Here is an 18,200-nt window from a genome sequence, read left to right as displayed (position 1 = left end):
TCAAACTCATTTTGGTCCGGGGGCCGTATCCAACCTACTTTAATCCGAAAGTGTCCGGATCAGAAAACTCATGTCATATAAACCCCAAAAATAACAATAAGTTTAAATATTTGTGCAGAGAAACACAAATCTATTACAGAAATCTTTTTTAATTGATGAACTCTTTCTTTTACAAAATATTATAAGATTATGAACAACCTGAAACTTTAAGAAAAATACAATTTCAACACAATGTTTTAACATGAACTTGTTTGCAAATAGGAATGAGTCAATTTTTCTTGTAAAATCCGGCACTCGGCTCCACTTTTCTCATGTTGGACATTTTTCTGATGAGGGTGTCACGGTCAACAGTCAAAACGATCGTCCTTTAAGAGCGTTTGGAAAGAGACAAGTCTTCATTTGTGCTGCTCTGGTGGGAGGGGCCACGTACAGAGACACTGGAGACGCTGCTGTGATAAACACCACAGAAAATTAACAATATTTTAATAGAAAATATCATTAAAACATTTTAGTAGAAAATCAGATGGGGGCCAGATTAAAGGTCTTGGAGGGCCGCATCTGGACCCCGGGCCGTATGTTTGACACCTGTGCTTTAGTTGAAGGTGAATACGTCACTTTACCATCTGGTGTTTGAAGGGATTTCTAGGGATTTGCAGGTTTCTGTTTTAAGATGTTCTCCTGCAGATAGGAGGCTTTTAAAGGGTCAAAATATGCATTATCTATACATTTTCTGAGCAAGATAGTATTTTTGTGTTTACATTCAGCGGAAGAGGGGAAAAAGAAACAGGTTCAAGCTACGTTTTAAAATCAGACGTTTTCAAAAAATACGCTAAAAATACATCATATTTGAAAAAAGATGGAGTGAACACTTTTATAGGACAACATTGAATGAAAGGTGTTGTCTGAATTGTGTGTGACCATGAACTTACAATGGATGAAGGATGCGAAGGAACATCATAAAAATATATATAAATGACATTAACAAAACAAATGATGCATTATACTTTCTTCATAATTCTGGAGAACTACTTTTGACCTTCTTTCTCACTTGAATTCTTACAAAAACATCAATTATAATTTGCAGTTGGGGTCCCAGGTTTTTCACATATTTGACTTGTCATGGCCTGTTTATAGACAAATAAAAAAGAGATGGAGAGATCATCTCAACCCGGATTAAACACCTTTACAGGAGTCATCAACAGTAGAAGCTCACAGTGTTCACTAGCGCCAACTTTTGAAGAGAAAAATGTCAGCCCGTCTTTCCGCATTTAATCTAGACCCAAGACGTGCACGTAACATCCCCAATGTTCTTTAAAAAAAAAAAAAAAAATGCTTAGAAATCAAACCGACCAAATTGATTGGAAGCCTCCACGCTGTCTCAGTCTTGCTTTTCTTTTCTGGTTTTATCTCAGGAAGGGAGGGAAGGTCTGAGAAAGGTCAGAGGGACAGTGTGGAGTAAACTTCTTGAAAATCTTTTCAGTGAAGTGCCTCTCCTCCTGTCCTCCTCCTGTCGCCCAGTCAGGTGTGCAGAGTCGAAGCACAAACGACAGAACCAATATGAGCCTATCTGTGGTGTGACCAGGGCACGTGACATGACACGAGCAGCTCCGAGGGCGTCACCAGCAGCAACAGCAAACCTCTTTCCATTTCTGCTCCCGAACTGGACTTCTGCTTTTCACAACAATCTGAAAACTGAAAAACTATTTAGACAATAAACTAGTTCAAATTACAGTGTTTGCAAAAAAACTCAAGTAATATGCTTCATATAGAGGAATAATGGTCTAGAGCTGAATAAGAATACATTTAGGACAATAATCTTTAATCAATTCATGAAATTCAGTGTTTTTTAGGTTTAAATTATAATTAGATATTGGATTATGTATATTATTTCTATCTGTTTTTCATCACTGATAATTTTTACCTGAGGAGTCTAAATAAGCTCCAAATTAATTTCACACACAAAAGAAAAATATATAATAAATAATAATAATAATAATAATAAAAAAACAAACCAAAATACATAAAAATAAAAAATAAAAAAATACTTCACTCTTGTACCGTTTGTCTTTGTGCCGCCTCCATTCAGACGCCCTCAGTGTGGCGCCCTCTGCTGGAGCTCAGTGTCACTGCACCACAGAGAGGCCAGAGAAGTCACCGTCACAAACACTCACACGACTCACCAAACCTGCAAACACTTTCACTTTAGACTCCAGACTTTAATATCAAACGATCGGTGATGGAAAGAGTCTTGACAAAATGTACTTGGATAAAAATAGAGTTACATGGTTAAAAAACAAGTACAGATAGTGTATAATTATAGAGTATAATTACTTTTATATACAATTCTAGCAGCATTTTAGATCAGTCTTATTTATAACTTCATAACAGATCAAAATAATGTAATGTATCTACTGTTTAACTGTTTGTGTATTTGTCAGAAGAGTGCTGTGTTTATGGAAAAAAATGTGCTGTTGGCAGGAAAAAATAACCAGGCTAATTACAAATACTCAGGATACTGTGTGAGTATATAGATTTATAGTTTTGGGGGGTAACTGTGCTTTTCTGAGTAAACTTTTGACCACGTACTTGAACTTGAGAAAAACTCTTTGTACTTTCAACATTTCAAACCGCAGCAGCACAAGGAAGTTCCACGGATGTATCACTTAAAACACACAAAACATCACCAGCTCTGATTAGAAAGAGCTCAGAGAACATGAAGACAGCGATTTAAAGGATTTAATAAATAAAGTTTTATAAATAAGACTCATCTAAATGCTAGAGTCATGTAAAAAGTAAATATACTGTGAGTAGTATGTCTCATGTGTACTGTGTACTTTTACTCATTACACATCTGGAGCATTACTTACAGTTGTGTACATTTATAACCATGTACCTCTACACAAGTTCATTTTTTCCCTGTTCTCTTTCCACCACTGATCCTTGGAGACAATAAAGTCATAAAGTCTAAAGTCCAAAGTCAAAGTATTTGAGTTTTTGAGACCTGTTTGAGACGACGGTGACGCAGTGAGTATTTCTTATTATAAACATAGAAAATAATGAAACACGGGTTTAGATTTACTCTTTCCTTGGCTCAACACTGAGGAGATTAGTTTAGTTTTGTCTTAGATCGAGTTTAGTCAAACTTTTGTCTTGCGATTGGAGCCTGGTGTTGACGTGTTTAGACCAGGTCAAGTATTTCCTTAGAACTAATTTATTCCTGGTTTAGATGTTTTGATCCGTTTAATCCTGGTTTTGACCTGATCTGGTCTTGATCTACACCAACAGTGGTGGAAAAAGTTTTTGTACTCAAGTATAAATACAGTTAAATGGCAAAAAACATGTGCTCAATTAAAAGTACAAGTAGTTGTCCCACTATTGGGGCTGGTGTAGACCTTTTTTAAATGTGGTTGGTTTTGGTTAAGAGCAGGTTATGTACTATTTTAGTCCCATCATGGTCTAATCCTAACACACACTATTGAGGAAGCAGAACATTTTAAACACACTAGTCCATCTCATATAAACAGAATATTATGAAAGAGTTCAATATTTTTGTCACTCATTTCAGAAAGTCAAACCTGTATTATATAGACTTGTAACAGAGTGAAGCTTTCAAGCCTTTATTTTTTGATGTTTTTGATATTTTGATGTTTTAAGACTTACAGACATTAATAACCCAAAGTTCAGTGTCTCAGAAAATTAAAATATTGTGAAATGAAGTTCAATATTGTAAAGTCTTGGAGTCAAGCCCTAATCAGATAATCAGTTCAAAACACCTGCACTGGTTTCCTGACCCTTTAACTGGTCTCTCAGTCTGGGTCAGTGGGTGACACAATCATGGGGAAGGCTGCTGATGGACAAATGTCCAGAAGACACTCACTGACCCTCCACAAAGAGAAGACCACAAAAGGTCATTGCTGAAGAAGCTGGTTGGAGTGTTGTATCCAAGTATATTCAGAGACACTTGAGTCAAAGGAAAAGTGGTAGGAAGAGGTGCATCAGCCAAAGGGACGATCTTGAGAGGATTGTCAAGCAAAATCCATTCAACAGTTTGAGGGAGCTTCATAAGGCGTGGACTGAGGCTGGAGAATCTCTGGGATATTATCAAGAGGAAGATGAGAGACACCAGAGCCAACCATGCAGATGACCTGAAGATCACTATCAAAGCAACATGGACTTCCACTCCACCTGAGCAGTGCCACAGGGACATCTCCATGTCACGAGGCAATGATGCAGTAATTCATGCTAAAAGAGGCCCAAGTACTGAGTGCCTAGACATGAACATACATATTTTTTTTGCTATTGATCTCATAATATATAATATAATAATATTGTAATATTCAAATTTCTAAGACACTGAATTTTGGGTTTTCATTATCTGCAGGCCATAATCTTCTAAACAGGACACATTTCTGTATGTTCATGTGTATTCTGCAGATTTACTTTAGACCTGCCCACATACCTGAGGTCACATGACTCCAGGTGGAACTGGTCCAACAGGTGACAGAGTGAAAATATCTGGAGACGACGCTGACAAAGTAAGTATCTGATTTTCTAACACAAGAAATCAAACATAAATTTGGGTTGAGAAACTTATTGTTAATTATGGACGTTTCTGGCAAAAATTTAACACTTTTAAATTCCATGTATTTAATTTGAAAAGTACGGAAACCGAGAGGGGTCACAACAAACGCAAACGCTGCAACAAATATAAATGCGACAACACAACAAAAAGCCACAACAAACCAAAAAAAACGCAACACACCAAAAAAAGCCATAACGGAAATGACCGCGGGGACTATATTTTAATGCAAACACCGCAACACAAATGCAAATGCTGCAACACATTAAAAAGCCACAACACAATAAAAAGCCACAACAGAAGTGACCGCGGGACTCTATTTTCTGACGGACTGATCAAGTGGCAAGTGAAGAAGAAGAACTACAACGTGAAAAGTAAAGGAACAGAGAAGTTGGAAACGTAAGTAAAAGTAATTTATTGTTTTGTCATTATTCGTTTCACGTTGTAGTTCTTCTTCTTCACTTGCCGCTTGATCGGTCCGTCGGAAAATAGAGTCCCGTGGTCACTTCTGTTGTGGCTTTTTAATGTGTTGCGGCATTTGCGTTTGTGTTGCAGCGTTTGTATTTGTTGCGGCGTTTGCATTAAAATAGAGTCCCGCGGTCATTTCCGTTGTGTTTTTTTTTGGTTTGTTGTGGCTTTTTGTTGTGTTGTCGTATTTGTATTTGTTGCAGCGTTTGCGTTTGTTGTGACCCCTCTCAGCTTCCGTAGAAAAGAGCTACTATATAATTCCTTACAGACGTCCCATGTGACTTTTCAGGATGTATGTACTGTATTCATTTATTCAGTTACAGGTGTTTTTGTTGCTGAAAAACATGCAACTGTACTGTGGGCGGAGTCACCTCTCCATAGATCTTACAGGTGACTTGGCCTGGTGATGTCTCCTGTATTTCTCCATGAAAACAGATACATTTAATGCCATACTGAGGAATATTCCAGACAAAGCAATAATAACTCCTTCAAGGAAAGTAGGCAAAGTTTCAATCACCAGAAAAGTTACACAGTGCAGCTTTAAGTATTTTCTTAGAACTAGTTTAGTCTTTGTTTAGTTCTGTTGGTAATGTGTTTGTTATGTGCCTGTTACTTCTGTTTTAATCCTGATCTCAACCGTTAGAGCTTAGTGTTGTCCTTGAAACTTTTGGTCTGACTCAGCATGTCAGTGAGCCCACTCACAACAGAGGACACACTCTGGACCTGCTCATTACAAAGGGTGTAAATATTTCAAATGTCAAGGTGGTTGATGTTGCTCTGTCTGATCATTTCTGTGTCTTCTTTGACCGTCTGTTATTCCCAAACCACCGGCTGCTCCTACAGTTGTTCGAAGGAGACACATAAATGATAACACAGGTGCACTGTTCATGGAAATGATACATTTTGAAATTGCCTCATGTTCTAATGTTGATGATGTGTTGAACTCTGTGACTTTGAGTGTTTTGAATGTTCTGGATGCCATCGCTCCGATAAAGGTTAAAATGGTTAAAGAGGCAAAAAGCTCCGTGGAGGAATGATGACTCAGTCAGAGCACAGAAAAGGGAGTGCCGGAAGGCCGAGCGGAAATGGCGCAAGTCAAACCTCCAGGTTCATTATGAGATTTACAGAGGAACAATGCATATGTACAACTACACTTTGAGTAAAACAAGAGAGAAGTATTTTTCGGACATTATTGGTAATTGCAGTAACAACTCTCGTGTCCTGTTTGCAACAGTGAACAGATTAACAAACCCTCCAGCTCCACTGCCACTAGAACTAATTTCCACATCTAAATGTAATGAGTTTGCAGTTTTCTTTAATGACAAAGTTCAGGGCATCAAAAATGCCATCAATTCCAGAACACAAATAACAAGCATGAAACCACAGAGACACTTAGAGCTGAATCACTTTGCACCTGTAACTGACAAAACTGTTTTAGAGATCGTTACCAGTCTGAGTTCATCTACTTGCTGCCTGGACATGTTACCCACTAGATTTCTAAAGTCCGTCCTCAACAGTTTACTTTCACCACTCACTCACATAGTTAACATGTTACTTCAATCTGGAACATTCCCAAATGCGTTGAAAACTGCGGTCATTAAGCCTCTCCTAAAGAAGAGCAGTCTTGATGCCACAGTACTGAACAATTTCCGACCCATCTCAAATCTGCCGTTTTTTGGCAAAGTCCTTGAAAAAGCTGTTTACCAACAGCTTACGAACTTTCTCCAAATGAACAACTCCTTTGATGTTTTCCAGTCAGGTTTTAGAGCCCACCACAGCACTGAGACTGCTCTTATCAAGGTGACAAATGACATCCGCCTGAACACTGATGCAGGCAAAGTCTCAGTCTTGATCCTGTTAGATCTGAGTGCTGCTTTTGACACTGTCGATCATGGGATCCTCTTACAGAGACTAGAGGACTGGGTGGGCATCTCTGGTACTGTACTAAACTGGTTCAAGTCCTATCTAGAAGACAGGAAGTATTTTTGTTGAAATTGGAAACTGTGTCTCAGATCACATGGCCCTGACCTGTGGGGTGCCTCAGGGGTCAATCCTGGGCCCCCTGTTGTTCAATCTCTACATGCTGCCATTAGCCCAGTTAATAAGCAGCAATAACGTGTCGTACCACAATTATGCAGATGACACTCAGATCTACGTCTCTCTGGCAGCAGGAGACTATGGACCAGTGGAGTCACTTGGTCACTGCATCCAACAGATCAGTGTGTGGATGCAAAACAACTTTCTCCAGCTAAACTCTGACAAGACTGAAGTCATAGTGTTTGGTCCACAGAAACAAAGGGACAATGTCAGCAGTCACCTCCAGTCTCTCGCTCTAAAACCTTCAAATCAGGCAAGAAATCTAGGGGTAATAATGGACTCAGACTTGAACTTTAACAGTCACATAAAATCAATAACATCTGCAGCCTTTTACCATCTAAAAAACATAGCAAAAATCAAAGGTTTACTGTCTAAATCAGACTTGGAGAAACTTATCCGTGCATTTGTCTCCAGTAGGTTAGACTACTGTAATGGTCTGCTCACTGGTCTCTCCAAACGAGCTGTGAGACGCTGCAGAACATCCAGAACGCTGCAGCTCGGGTCCTGACTCGAACTAGGAAGTACGAGCACATAAGTCCTGTGCTCAGGTCTCTGCACTGGCTTCCTGTGCCTCAGAGAATAGACTTTAAAGCAGCTCTGCTTGTGTACAAGTCTCTCCATGGCCGAGCACCAAAGTACATCTGTGACATGTTAGTGTCATATGAACCATCTCATACTCTGAGGACCTCAGGGACCGGCCTCCTGCTGGTGCCCAGAGTCAGAACTAAACAAGGGGAGTCAGCGTTTCAGGTTTATGCAGCTAAAACCTGGAACAGTCTGAACATGTGAGACAGACTCTTCTGTGACGCTGTTTAAATCCAGACTCAAAACATTTCTGTTTAACTGTGCAAATAACTGAAAGGTTTTCATTCCGCACTCTTCTCTCCAATTTATGTCTCTTTTTTTTCATTTTAATCTTCATGATTATTTATGTTTTGATTTGTTTTTATTATGATTTTAATGCATTTCTTATTCTGTAAAGCACTTTGAATTACTTTGTGTACGAATTGTGCTGTACAAATAAACTTGCCTTGCCTTGCCTTGCCTTGCCTTAAACAAGTAAAATAAAACAGGAAAATCCAGTTCAGTGTAATGTTAGTATGTGACCAGCAGAGGGAGACACAGACAGATCAGACTCTGGGTGCAGCAGGAGACATCTCTGTATGTTCTGTTCAAATGGACTCTTCTTCTGATTCCAGCTCCTACAACATGGACCCACCTGGACCTGGACCCGGGTCTAAACCCAGACCTGAACCTGCTCCCAGCTCTGTGTCTCTGAAAAGTGACCAGTCCAAACACTATCCTCCAGAGTTTAAAGAAGCTCCTCCTGAAGATCAGAGGTGAGACATTTGAACAGGACTTTTCACACTAATAAACAGAGACTAAACTGAGTAAAGCTGTTACTGTGTGACTGTCTCCTCATGTTATTCACTTTTTATGTTATTTTCATTTATCTGTACAAATATGAAGCTTTGAAAAATGTATAAATGACAATTTATCAAATCAAGATTAAATGTTTGGCAAATTGTTCAAATGTTTAGATTCCAAAGCAGAAGTCAGACTTTGGAAGAAGAAATATGATTTTTTGTTTTTGTTGTCGATTGCAACAAATTAATTGTCTGACTAGTTTTTGTTCAAAAAAAATCATGTTGAGGAAAAAAAATAAAATAAAAAATCACAACCATTCCCTGACATAACAGATCCTCGTTAAACAAACACAATGCACGAAGCAGCAGTTTTCAAGTGAACAGCTCCTTTTACTTTTAGTTCAGTAGAGTTTGGCAATTCTAGAGCTGAAATCATCCAAATGATTCTAACAAAGGTGTATGGAGTGGACATCATTGTGGACATCACAAGGTGGAACAGAGTGTTTTCAGCCTAAATGTCCAGGATTTGTGTGTTTAACATGTGTGAATGAAACAAAAACACAACTCCAGGTCTGTTTGTGTTGAGGAAACATTAGAACATATTAGAACATAGATCAGATAACAGAGTATGGACCTTTAACCTCCACGAGCTGATCCTCCAACCTCAAAGTGCACTGGAGTGTAATGTGACATACTGTGGAACATTGGTGTGTTTAATTATGTTATGGACCCCCACAATTTTGATTTGTAACTAATAGGTCTCTACTTGAATAATAAAAACTTGTACTACTACTAGTTCTCTGAAATGTCTGAGTTGTCTTGGTGACCTCAAGTTCTCCTGACCATCAGAGCTTTTCCCTGCAGCTGTGAAATTCCACATCTGGAGAACAGAGCTTCGACACAGGAGACATCTCTGTATGTTCTGTTCAAATGGACTCTTCTTCTGATTCCAGCTCCTACAACATGGACCCACCTGGACCTGGACCTGGGTCTAAACCCAGACCTGAACCTGCTCCCAGCTCTGTGTCTCTGAAAAGTGATGAGTCCAGAAACCTTCCTCCTGTATTTAAAGAAGCTCCTCCTGAAGACCAGAGGTGAGACCTTCTTAACCCAGAGCTCTGAACATGTTCTCACAACAGCGCCACCTGCTGCTCGTCCTTCATTAGTGCAAACAGTCGTCCTGTGTTTTAATGGAGTTACTCTCAATGTGAGACAGACGAGATCAGGTGGGACAGAGTAGACACAGTAGAAACACTTTTCAGACTCTCATGACAAACCTGGTGTATAAATCCATCTGTGGCCTAAATGAGTCTGCGAACTCTGTGGTGGTGATGCTGGTGAGTGTCAGGTTTAGTTCTGTGCAGTAACACTGCTCTTTATGGAAACACTGATCTGTCTTTTATAACCCTGTTTTACTCTTGTCTCTGTCTTATTCTGTTCTTTTATGGACCATGAGTCTGGAATAAAGAAATGATGAGTTTATTGTTTGACAGGGAGCCAGGCCCAAAGGAGCAGCTGGACGCCATATTCAGGGTGAGTACCCCACGAGCACAGCATGTGTGGGGTTCTCTGGGTGCTCCTCAGGTGCTCTCTTTGACTAAAACTCTTCTCTTATTGTTCTGTTCCAGCGTCTGGAGGAGGACGTCCTGACTTTTGTCAAAGAGCAGCTGCAGAGGCTCCACAGGCTCCTGGCCTCAGATTACCCAGAATGCTCTGAGAGTGAGGAGGAGGAGCAGAGCAGCAGAGAGGTTCTGAACATCACCCTGGACTTCCTGAGGAGGATGGACCAGGAGCAGCTGGCCCAGCGCCTGCAGAACAGTAAGAACTCTGTTACTGTCCATCTGAGGAAAAGACCACACCAGACTTGACTTCACAGTAACAAAAGTCTACAGGTGTTTGAGGCTCACAGAAAGTACTATGACCCGTACATTAGGAGGGAGTTTTATCCACCTGAGGAACAGATGCTGGATATAATCTGTTTACTTTAAAGGTGCACTATGTCACTTTTCTGATGGAGGTGTCATCACCTTCTTGTCTCCATGGAAATGTCATTATTTTTCCTATAATGTTCCAAGGTAGGGATTTAAATGTAACAATCTTGCATGTATTCATCTACAGGTGTTATTATTCCTCAAAAATCTTTTAAACAATATGCACCCATCCATCCGCTTATCCGGGGCCAGGTCGCGGGGGCATCAGTCGAAGCAGGGACTCCCAGACTTCCTTCACCCCAGACACTTCCTCCAGCTCCTCCGGGGGAACCCCGAGGCGTTCCCAGGCCAGCCGAGAGACATAGTCCCTCCAGTGTGTCCTGGGTCTTCCCCGGGGCCTCCTCCTGATGGAACATGCCCGGAACACCTCCAGAGGGAGGCGCCCAGGAGGCATCCGGAACAGATGCCCGAGCCTCAACTGGCTCCTCTCGACGTGGAGGAGCAGCGGCTCTACTCCGAGCTCCTCCCGTGTGACTGAGCCCCTCACCCTATCTCTAAGGGAGACGCCCAGACACCCTGCGGAGGAAACTCATTTTGAGCGCTTGTATCCGCAATCTCGTCCTTTCAGTCACTACCCAGAGCTCATGACCATGACAATATGCACTCTTGAGAGTAAATTTGACACAATATGAAGCTTTTTTTTTTTTTTTTGTAAACAGTATCATCAAAAGTCTTCAGCTTTAACAAATTTATCATATACAGTAAGTTACTTCTGTAATTCTATAGCTCAAATCTCATTGTATTACAACAAAAATAATAACTAGAGTCCAAAAATATGTTGTTCCAGATTTCATAAATTGAACAATAAGTTGATGTAGTCATTATTGTGACAGACCTTCTCATCTCGTCACAAATTTGGCCTGTTAGAGTCACCTGCTTGTGTCCATAAAGTGTAATATGAACTCAAATCACCTTAGAAACAAGCCGGTTGCAGACGCTCCCCATGAAAAGTGACATGCTGCATCTTTAACTTTACAGTTAAAAGCAGCAAATTTTCTCTGTGACATTCAAGTGAAGATGTTTTCAGAAGGAGCCTGAGTTGACAGTTGTTTGTCTTTATTCAGGCGATCCTGTTGGAGTGTGCAGAGGGAAACTGAAGTCTGATCTACAGCAGAAGTTCAGTCGTGTGTTTGAGGGCGTGGCTAAAGCAGGAGACTCAGCCCCCCTGACCCAGATCTACACAGAGCTCTACATCACAGAGGGCGGAGCCTCAGAGGTCAACCAGGAACATGAGGTCAGACTCATGGAGACGGCGTCCAGGAGACCGGCCGCTCCAGAGACCATCACATGTGAAGAGCTCTTTAAGCCCCGCCCACATTCACCACAGCCAATCAGACTTGTGCTGACGAAGGGCGTGGCTGGCGTGGGGAAAACGGTGCTGACCCAGAAGTTCAGTCTGGACTGGGCTGAAGGCCGGGCCCACCAGGACCTCCAGCTGCTGTTCCCGTTCACTTTCAGAGAGCTCAATGTGCTCAGAGACACACAGTTCAGCCTGGTGGAGCTGCTGCACCACTTCTTCAGTCCATCCAAACATCTCTGCAGCTTCCAACAGCTTCCAGGTGCTCTTCATCTTTGACGGTCTGGACGAGTGCAGACTTCCTCTGGACTTCAGCCGAACCCGAGTCCTGAGCGACCCCACAGAGTCCACCTCAGTGCACGTGCTGCTGGTGAACCTCATCAGGGGGAGCCTGCTTCCCTCCGCTCTCCTCTGGATAACCACGCGCCCCGCCGCGGCCAATCAGATCCCTGCTGAGTGCGTCTCCATGGTGACAGAGGTCAGAGGGTTCACTGACCCACAGAAGGAGCAGTACTTCAGGAAGAGGTTCAGAGACCAGGCCACAGTCGTCATCTCCCACATCAAGAGCATCCGCAGCCTCCACATCATGAGCCACATCCCGATCTTCTGCTGGATCCTCTCCACAGTTCTACAGAAGATTCTGGAACAAACAGAACCAGAGCTGCCCCGGACTCTCACACAGATGTACACCCACTTCCTGGTGGTGCAGGCCAAAGTCCAGAACATCAAGTATCACCAGGGATCAGGGGAGGACCTTCACTGGACTCCAGAGACCAGGGAGATGGTGAAGTCTCTGGGAAAACTGGCCTTTGAGCAGCTGCAGAAAGGAAACCTGATCTTCTACGAGAGTGACCTGAGCGAGTGTGGGCTGGACGCTGCAGCGGCCTCAGTGTACTCCGGAGTGTTCACACAGATCTTTAGAGAGGAGCCAGGCCTGTACCAGGACAAGGTCTACTGCTTCATCCATCTGAGTGTGCAGGAGTTTCTGGCTGCTCTTCACGTCCATCAGACCTTCTTCAGCTCTGGAGAGAACCTGCTGAAGACACCACACTCCTCTGAAAGTCCTAAGTTTGAGGCAGCCTTCTACTGCTCTGCTGTGGACCAGGCCTTACAGAGTCCAAATGGACACCTGGACCTGTTCCTGCGCTTCCTCCTAGGACTGTCTCTGCCGACCAATCAGAGGCTGCTGCAGGGTCTGCTGACTCACACAGGAATTGAAGAGACCAATCGGGAGACAGTAAAGTACATCAAACAGAAGTTGAATGAAAAGGGTCTGTCTGCAGAGAGAAGTCTGAACCTGCTCCACTGTCTGAACGAACTGAACGACCAAAGTCTGGTGAAGGACATACAGTGGTACATGAGAGAAGGAGAACTCACCAAGTTAAATTCCAATGCTGAGTGGTCGGCTTTGTCCTTCCTCTTACTGTCCTCAAACTCAGACCTGGAGGAGTTTGACCTGAGGAAATACCAGGCCTCAGAGACAGGTCTCCTCAATCTGCTGCCGGTGGTCAGAGTCTCCACCAAAGTCCTGTGAGTCCAGACTGTATTTAAACTCTTGTGTGGAGGTTCTAGTCTCTAATGTCCCTCTCTGTCCTCAGTCTTTGTGGCTGTGGTCTGTCTCCTCACAGCTGTGCTCCTCTGGCCTCAGTCCTCAGCTCCTCCAGTCTCACACATCTGGATCTCACTAACAACGACCTCCAGGACTCAGGAGTGGAGCTGCTGTGTTCTGGACTGAAGAGCGCCCCCTGCAGACTGGAGACTCTCAGGTGAGACGCTCCCATGATGCACTCTGCCCCCATTGTGTCCACATGAGTGTAATTCTGTGTCTTTAGGCTGTCTGGATGTCTGGTCTCAGAGAGGGGCGGGGCTGCTCTGGCCTCAGCTCTGAGCTCCGCCTCCTCCCACCTGAGAGAGTTAGACCTCAGCTACAACCATCCAGGACCCTCAGCAGAGCTCCTGACCGCTCTACGGGACGACCCCCACTGCCCCCTGCAGTCTCTCAGGTGAGGGTCCTGGTTCAGTGGGTCTCTGGTCCATGGTCGGTCCAGATCCTGGTCTCTGGTCTGGTCTAAATTGGACTTGTGTGTTTTAGGTTGGATCCTGCTGGAGAACAGTGGATGGTCCCAGGTCTGAGGAAGTGTGAGTCTCTGTATTTTATTCAGTTCATGGAAACATTTACATGATGTAACTTTATCATTCTTAAAATCTTCATAGTTATAGAGGAATCATTTTAGCTAAAAACATGTCGAGACTTGAGACATGATTGTTATTGTTCAGGATCAGTGTTGGTTGGTGGTATAATTGTTTGGGGGAGGGCCTAGGCCAAAATTATACATATATATTATAGATATATGTATTATATATAGGTTATGTAGTATTATGACAAATGCTAGAAAGCCATTTTGGTAACTATTGGCTGAGCTATATCTATCAGAGCACAGCCAAGTGCAAAGATTTATGGAGTAACACAACCTGATGCACCGCTCACACCCAGCCCCAACAACGTCAGCAAAACTACACTAAGAGGCTATGGTCACAACACAAACACACGGTATGAGCGCCGCTCCTACAGCACACACAGCAGAACACCGGAGCAGTTCCGACGCACCAACAAGATCATTTATGCACTATTCACCTGTGAGGCTCCGTCCTCAGATTTGCCCCAACCTAACAAAAACAAGCCTCTTACCTTCTCCAGAGGACTGAAGCAAAGTGTATCCTTTATCCACTGTCCTGTTGCTTCTGTCTCCAAAAGTGTATTATTGTCCAATATGAAGAGATCAAACTGGTCCAAATCCTGGTTCAGTCAGGTCCGTGACGCACAGTCCGGGAGCCAAGTGCAGGTGCAGGTTGTAAAACTAACCTTAATCCCACTTCTCACTTAAATCTGAAAGTTCCAACCAGTCCATGTTAGCACTAGGGTACCAGGTAAACTTAAGTCCTCTGTGTGCTACAATTAAACTTTTCCGCCCAGAAACAAGTGGGCAGAGGCTGAAGCTCGCTGCAGGCCTCTCCTCGCACTCTGCTGTGTTTAAGATGTTTTAGGTTTAGTGTGAATCAAAATAAGAGCCACAGGATATCACTGCAGCCAGATGCACTCATTTCTGCTTAATGCTTCTTTTGTTGCTTGCCAGAAGGGTTCTGCTGAAGAGAGGACTTATTACTCCCTAAAAACTATTCCTCGGATACATTTTGACTTGAATTTGGACTTGCCATAACTGTACAGCACATAGCTCTGTTTTTATCCATTTATTAGCCTGAAGTAGTGACATGGCGTCAGTGGAGAGTTGGGGCTGGCCATGACAGAGCGAGTAGCTGAATCACAATAGGTCAGGTGTGTGATCATGTTTATAAAGACCAATCACTTGCTTTCTGCTCACCCCCACCCTGCGCCCCAAAATGTATTTCAGAGCTGCAATGTAAAGTCATGGGCAGAAGCAACATAATGACGTCAAATTTTCTCAAAACTTCAGGCTCTCCAATAGACCTCCATTAAGTCGCCCTGACTTAGTCAATTCAAAGGCCAAACACATGGCTCAAATGAAGTGATATAAGCACAGTTAAAATTATAAAAATATGTCGAGGCAGATATACATTCAATAAAAATGCATATTTTCAAGAAAAGGAAGTGATGTCATGTGTTTGTGTCCTCAGATTCCTGTGAGTTTTCTCTGGATCCAAACACAGCTCACAAAGTCTTCAAACTGTCTGAGGACAAACGGACAGTGACCTGTATGAGAGAGAATCAGCAGTATCCAGATCATGAGGACAGATTTACAGGCTGCTATCAGATCATGAGCTGCACTGGCCTGAGGGGGCGCTGTTACTGGGAGGTGCAGTGGAGCGGGTGGGGAACTGAAATAGCAGTGAGTTACAGAGGAATCAGACGGAGAGGAAAGAGAGAGGAGTGTTGGTTTGGACGCAACGATCAGTCCTGGAGTCTGAGGATCTATGATGGACTTTACTATTTCTATCACAACAACAGACAGACCGTCCTGTACTCCTACTCCTCCTGCTTCCTTCTCTCAGGTCGAGTGTCTGTGTTCCTGGACTCTGAGGCTGGATCTCTGTCTTTCTATGAGGTTCGCTCTGATGGAGAACTGCGCCACCTCCACACCTTCAGCTCCTCCTTCACTGAGCCTCTGTTTCCTGGGTTTGGACTCTGGTATGAAGATTCCTCTGTGTCTATGGTGAATCTGAAGAGAGCGCCATATGTGAATCTTTTATGATATAATGATTCTTTCTGTCAAAACACATAAAAATGGACTTTAAAAATGACAAAACAATTAACAAAAATGCTGAATATGAAATGTACGCAAGTTCTTCTGTTTCAAACTGCAGAAGAGTGAACAAGGACATGGAGCGGTCTACAGAAGGATAACAGTGTCTGAGAGTTTCAGAGGGACATCACTGTTTACATGATCACAACATGTTGGTGAACGTGAATGAACTTTAACCCTTGTGCTATCCTCAAATGTGCACCTCTGAGGTTAAAACAATTTCCAAATAAATAAAGAGCATAAACACTACAAGGCACACGAAGAACAGAGACAAGGCCAAGTCACGTGACCGGGTCAAATGGACCCACATATCCATGGGTCCATTTGACCCGGGCACATTTTTACCCCTCTGTATCCCTTTGAGGATAGCACAAGGGTTAAAAACACAGAGGAGCACATGTCCAAATGAAACAGAACAAACTCCAGGTACGTTTGTGATCAGGAAATGACATTAGAACAGGGTTAAAGAGACCACAGAACATCTCTGCATATGAACAACACACATCACTACAAGTTGAAGAAATAAAATGATTGGGTGTAATCGTGGACTCGAAATGAACATGGAGCAGCCACATCGATCACGTACTGAAAAAAAAATGGGTCAAAGTGTGGGCATGATCAGACACTGTAGAAAATGTCTCCCACAGTGGTCGATCAAACGTCTAGTACAGTCATTAGTTCTTTCTCAGATGGATTATGCATCTGTCATTTGGTCAAACACATGTGAGAGGAACTTGTACAGGTTACATCGCTCAGAATAAAGCAGCGCGGCTTGTTTTGAACTGCCTATTATTAAGGTTTTGCGTGTCTTGTGTCAGTCACGTGATTAAATGTTTTGGCGTCCATACTGGAGGTCAAGACTGGGATTATTCAGTTTATTTCAATATAATCATGGCGACTTTAAACAGAACAAACAACATAAAACTGACTGAAATCTCCAGCTCGTTAGATCAGCGTCATTATAAAAGGTATAAAGCTAAAGTCGTCCTCCTGGGTTGTGGAATAGATCCGATCTAATTCCGATGGAGCTTTGTCAGTCTAATCAACGCTCGCTCTGCTCAACCTTTAGTCTCCAGATATTTACAACTACTTCATTCAATCGACATCGTGCTACGCCAACCAAGAACTGAAAAGCTACACGGGGTTAGAAGCATGTAAATATTTTGTAGCGGGATGCGTGAGATCTTTGTTGATCACCAAACATCACAGATATCTGTTCCTGATAACACCAGGGGAAGTAGAATGGGAGTCAAAATCAGAGCCAGAGCGACCCGGGACGGTGGAAATAGAGGCCGGGGTGGAATCCTCAAAAAATACTTATGGTATATATATCATTTCATTTACTGCACATCCCTTCTTCGTTTGTGTAGAGATGGTCCCTCAACAGAAATGAAATGTTGACTGACAGACGATTGTTCTCAGTGGACTCCATCTTTTTTATGTCCACTGTCCACCTCTGCCTCAATCTTTATCAGCCGGGATCCAATAGAAAGATATTTTGGCCTCCCATAGCAACGCAGGTCAAAACCATTGTGATTCAGTTTTAATCTTACAAAAATACTACACGTTCGTCCAGATAGTTTGACTCCAATATGACGGCATCAACACCAGGTCACGTGGTTTTGTGACGTAGATGCAAAACCTTAATACAGAACCAATATAATCACAATGCACGATGAGTTGGTCTGGTTGACTGTAAAATGCAGACTCAAATACAAGTTATTAACTTTTATTAGAAATATAATTTTCACTGAAAGCACAGAAATAATTTATAACAAATTAGCTTTTTTCTCAGATACCCACAATTATGAAACTGGTCAAAACCAAAATATAGTGGTGTTCTTCCTGTGTGCAGAACCAGATCAAATGCAGCGTACTGTTGGTTATCGAGTCATGGTTGAATGGAACACACTGCCAGTATTTTAGTTGTTTGAAAATAACAAAAAGCTATTACAAAAATGTTAAAACTGTTCCTTTTTACTTTTTTAGTTACTGTTTATATTATGTATTATTGTTGTTGATATCTGTTTTAATTGCTGTTTATTTTACATTTTGTTTATTACTTTTCCTGTGCCTGGAGCTTTCATGTCTTGTTTTTGTGTGTGTGTCTTTGTGTGTGAA

General features: G+C 42.4%; 2 protein-coding genes across 2 annotated transcripts; both read left to right on the top strand.

The window, feature by feature from the left end:
- Positions 1 to 4,468: 4,468 nt before the first annotated feature.
- LOC110155104 (NACHT, LRR and PYD domains-containing protein 3-like) lies at positions 4,469 to 12,216 on the top strand. The gene is made up of 6 exons (XM_055151685.1): positions 4,469 to 4,535; positions 8,344 to 8,484; positions 9,465 to 9,605; positions 10,005 to 10,044; positions 10,140 to 10,329; positions 11,567 to 12,216. Exons 2-6 carry the CDS (start codon positions 8,354 to 8,356, stop codon positions 12,076 to 12,078), a joined length of 1,014 nt encoding a protein of 337 aa, XP_055007660.1. The 5' UTR covers positions 4,469 to 4,535; positions 8,344 to 8,353; the 3' UTR covers positions 12,079 to 12,216.
- Positions 12,217 to 12,385: 169 nt separating this feature from the next.
- LOC110155105 (NACHT, LRR and PYD domains-containing protein 12-like) lies at positions 12,386 to 16,863 on the top strand. Its single transcript, XM_055151410.1, has 6 exons — positions 12,386 to 12,583; positions 12,809 to 13,329; positions 13,398 to 13,565; positions 13,632 to 13,802; positions 13,892 to 13,938; positions 15,454 to 16,863. The coding sequence occupies exons 1-6, from the start codon at positions 12,386 to 12,388 to the stop codon at positions 16,026 to 16,028; spliced, it is 1,680 nt and encodes a 559-aa protein (XP_055007385.1). The 3' UTR covers positions 16,029 to 16,863.
- Positions 16,864 to 18,200: the final 1,337 nt, after the last annotated feature.

The sequence above is a fragment of the Boleophthalmus pectinirostris genome, unplaced genomic scaffold (genome assembly GCF_026225935.1).
Source record: "Boleophthalmus pectinirostris isolate CB_2022bp ecotype Guang Dong unplaced genomic scaffold, ASM2622593v1 HiC_scaffold_16, whole genome shotgun sequence".
NCBI classification, from domain to species: Eukaryota; Metazoa; Chordata; class Actinopteri; order Gobiiformes; family Gobiidae; genus Boleophthalmus; species Boleophthalmus pectinirostris.
Note: the sequence above shows the minus strand (reverse complement) of the source record. Positions and strands in the feature narration are given on the sequence as shown.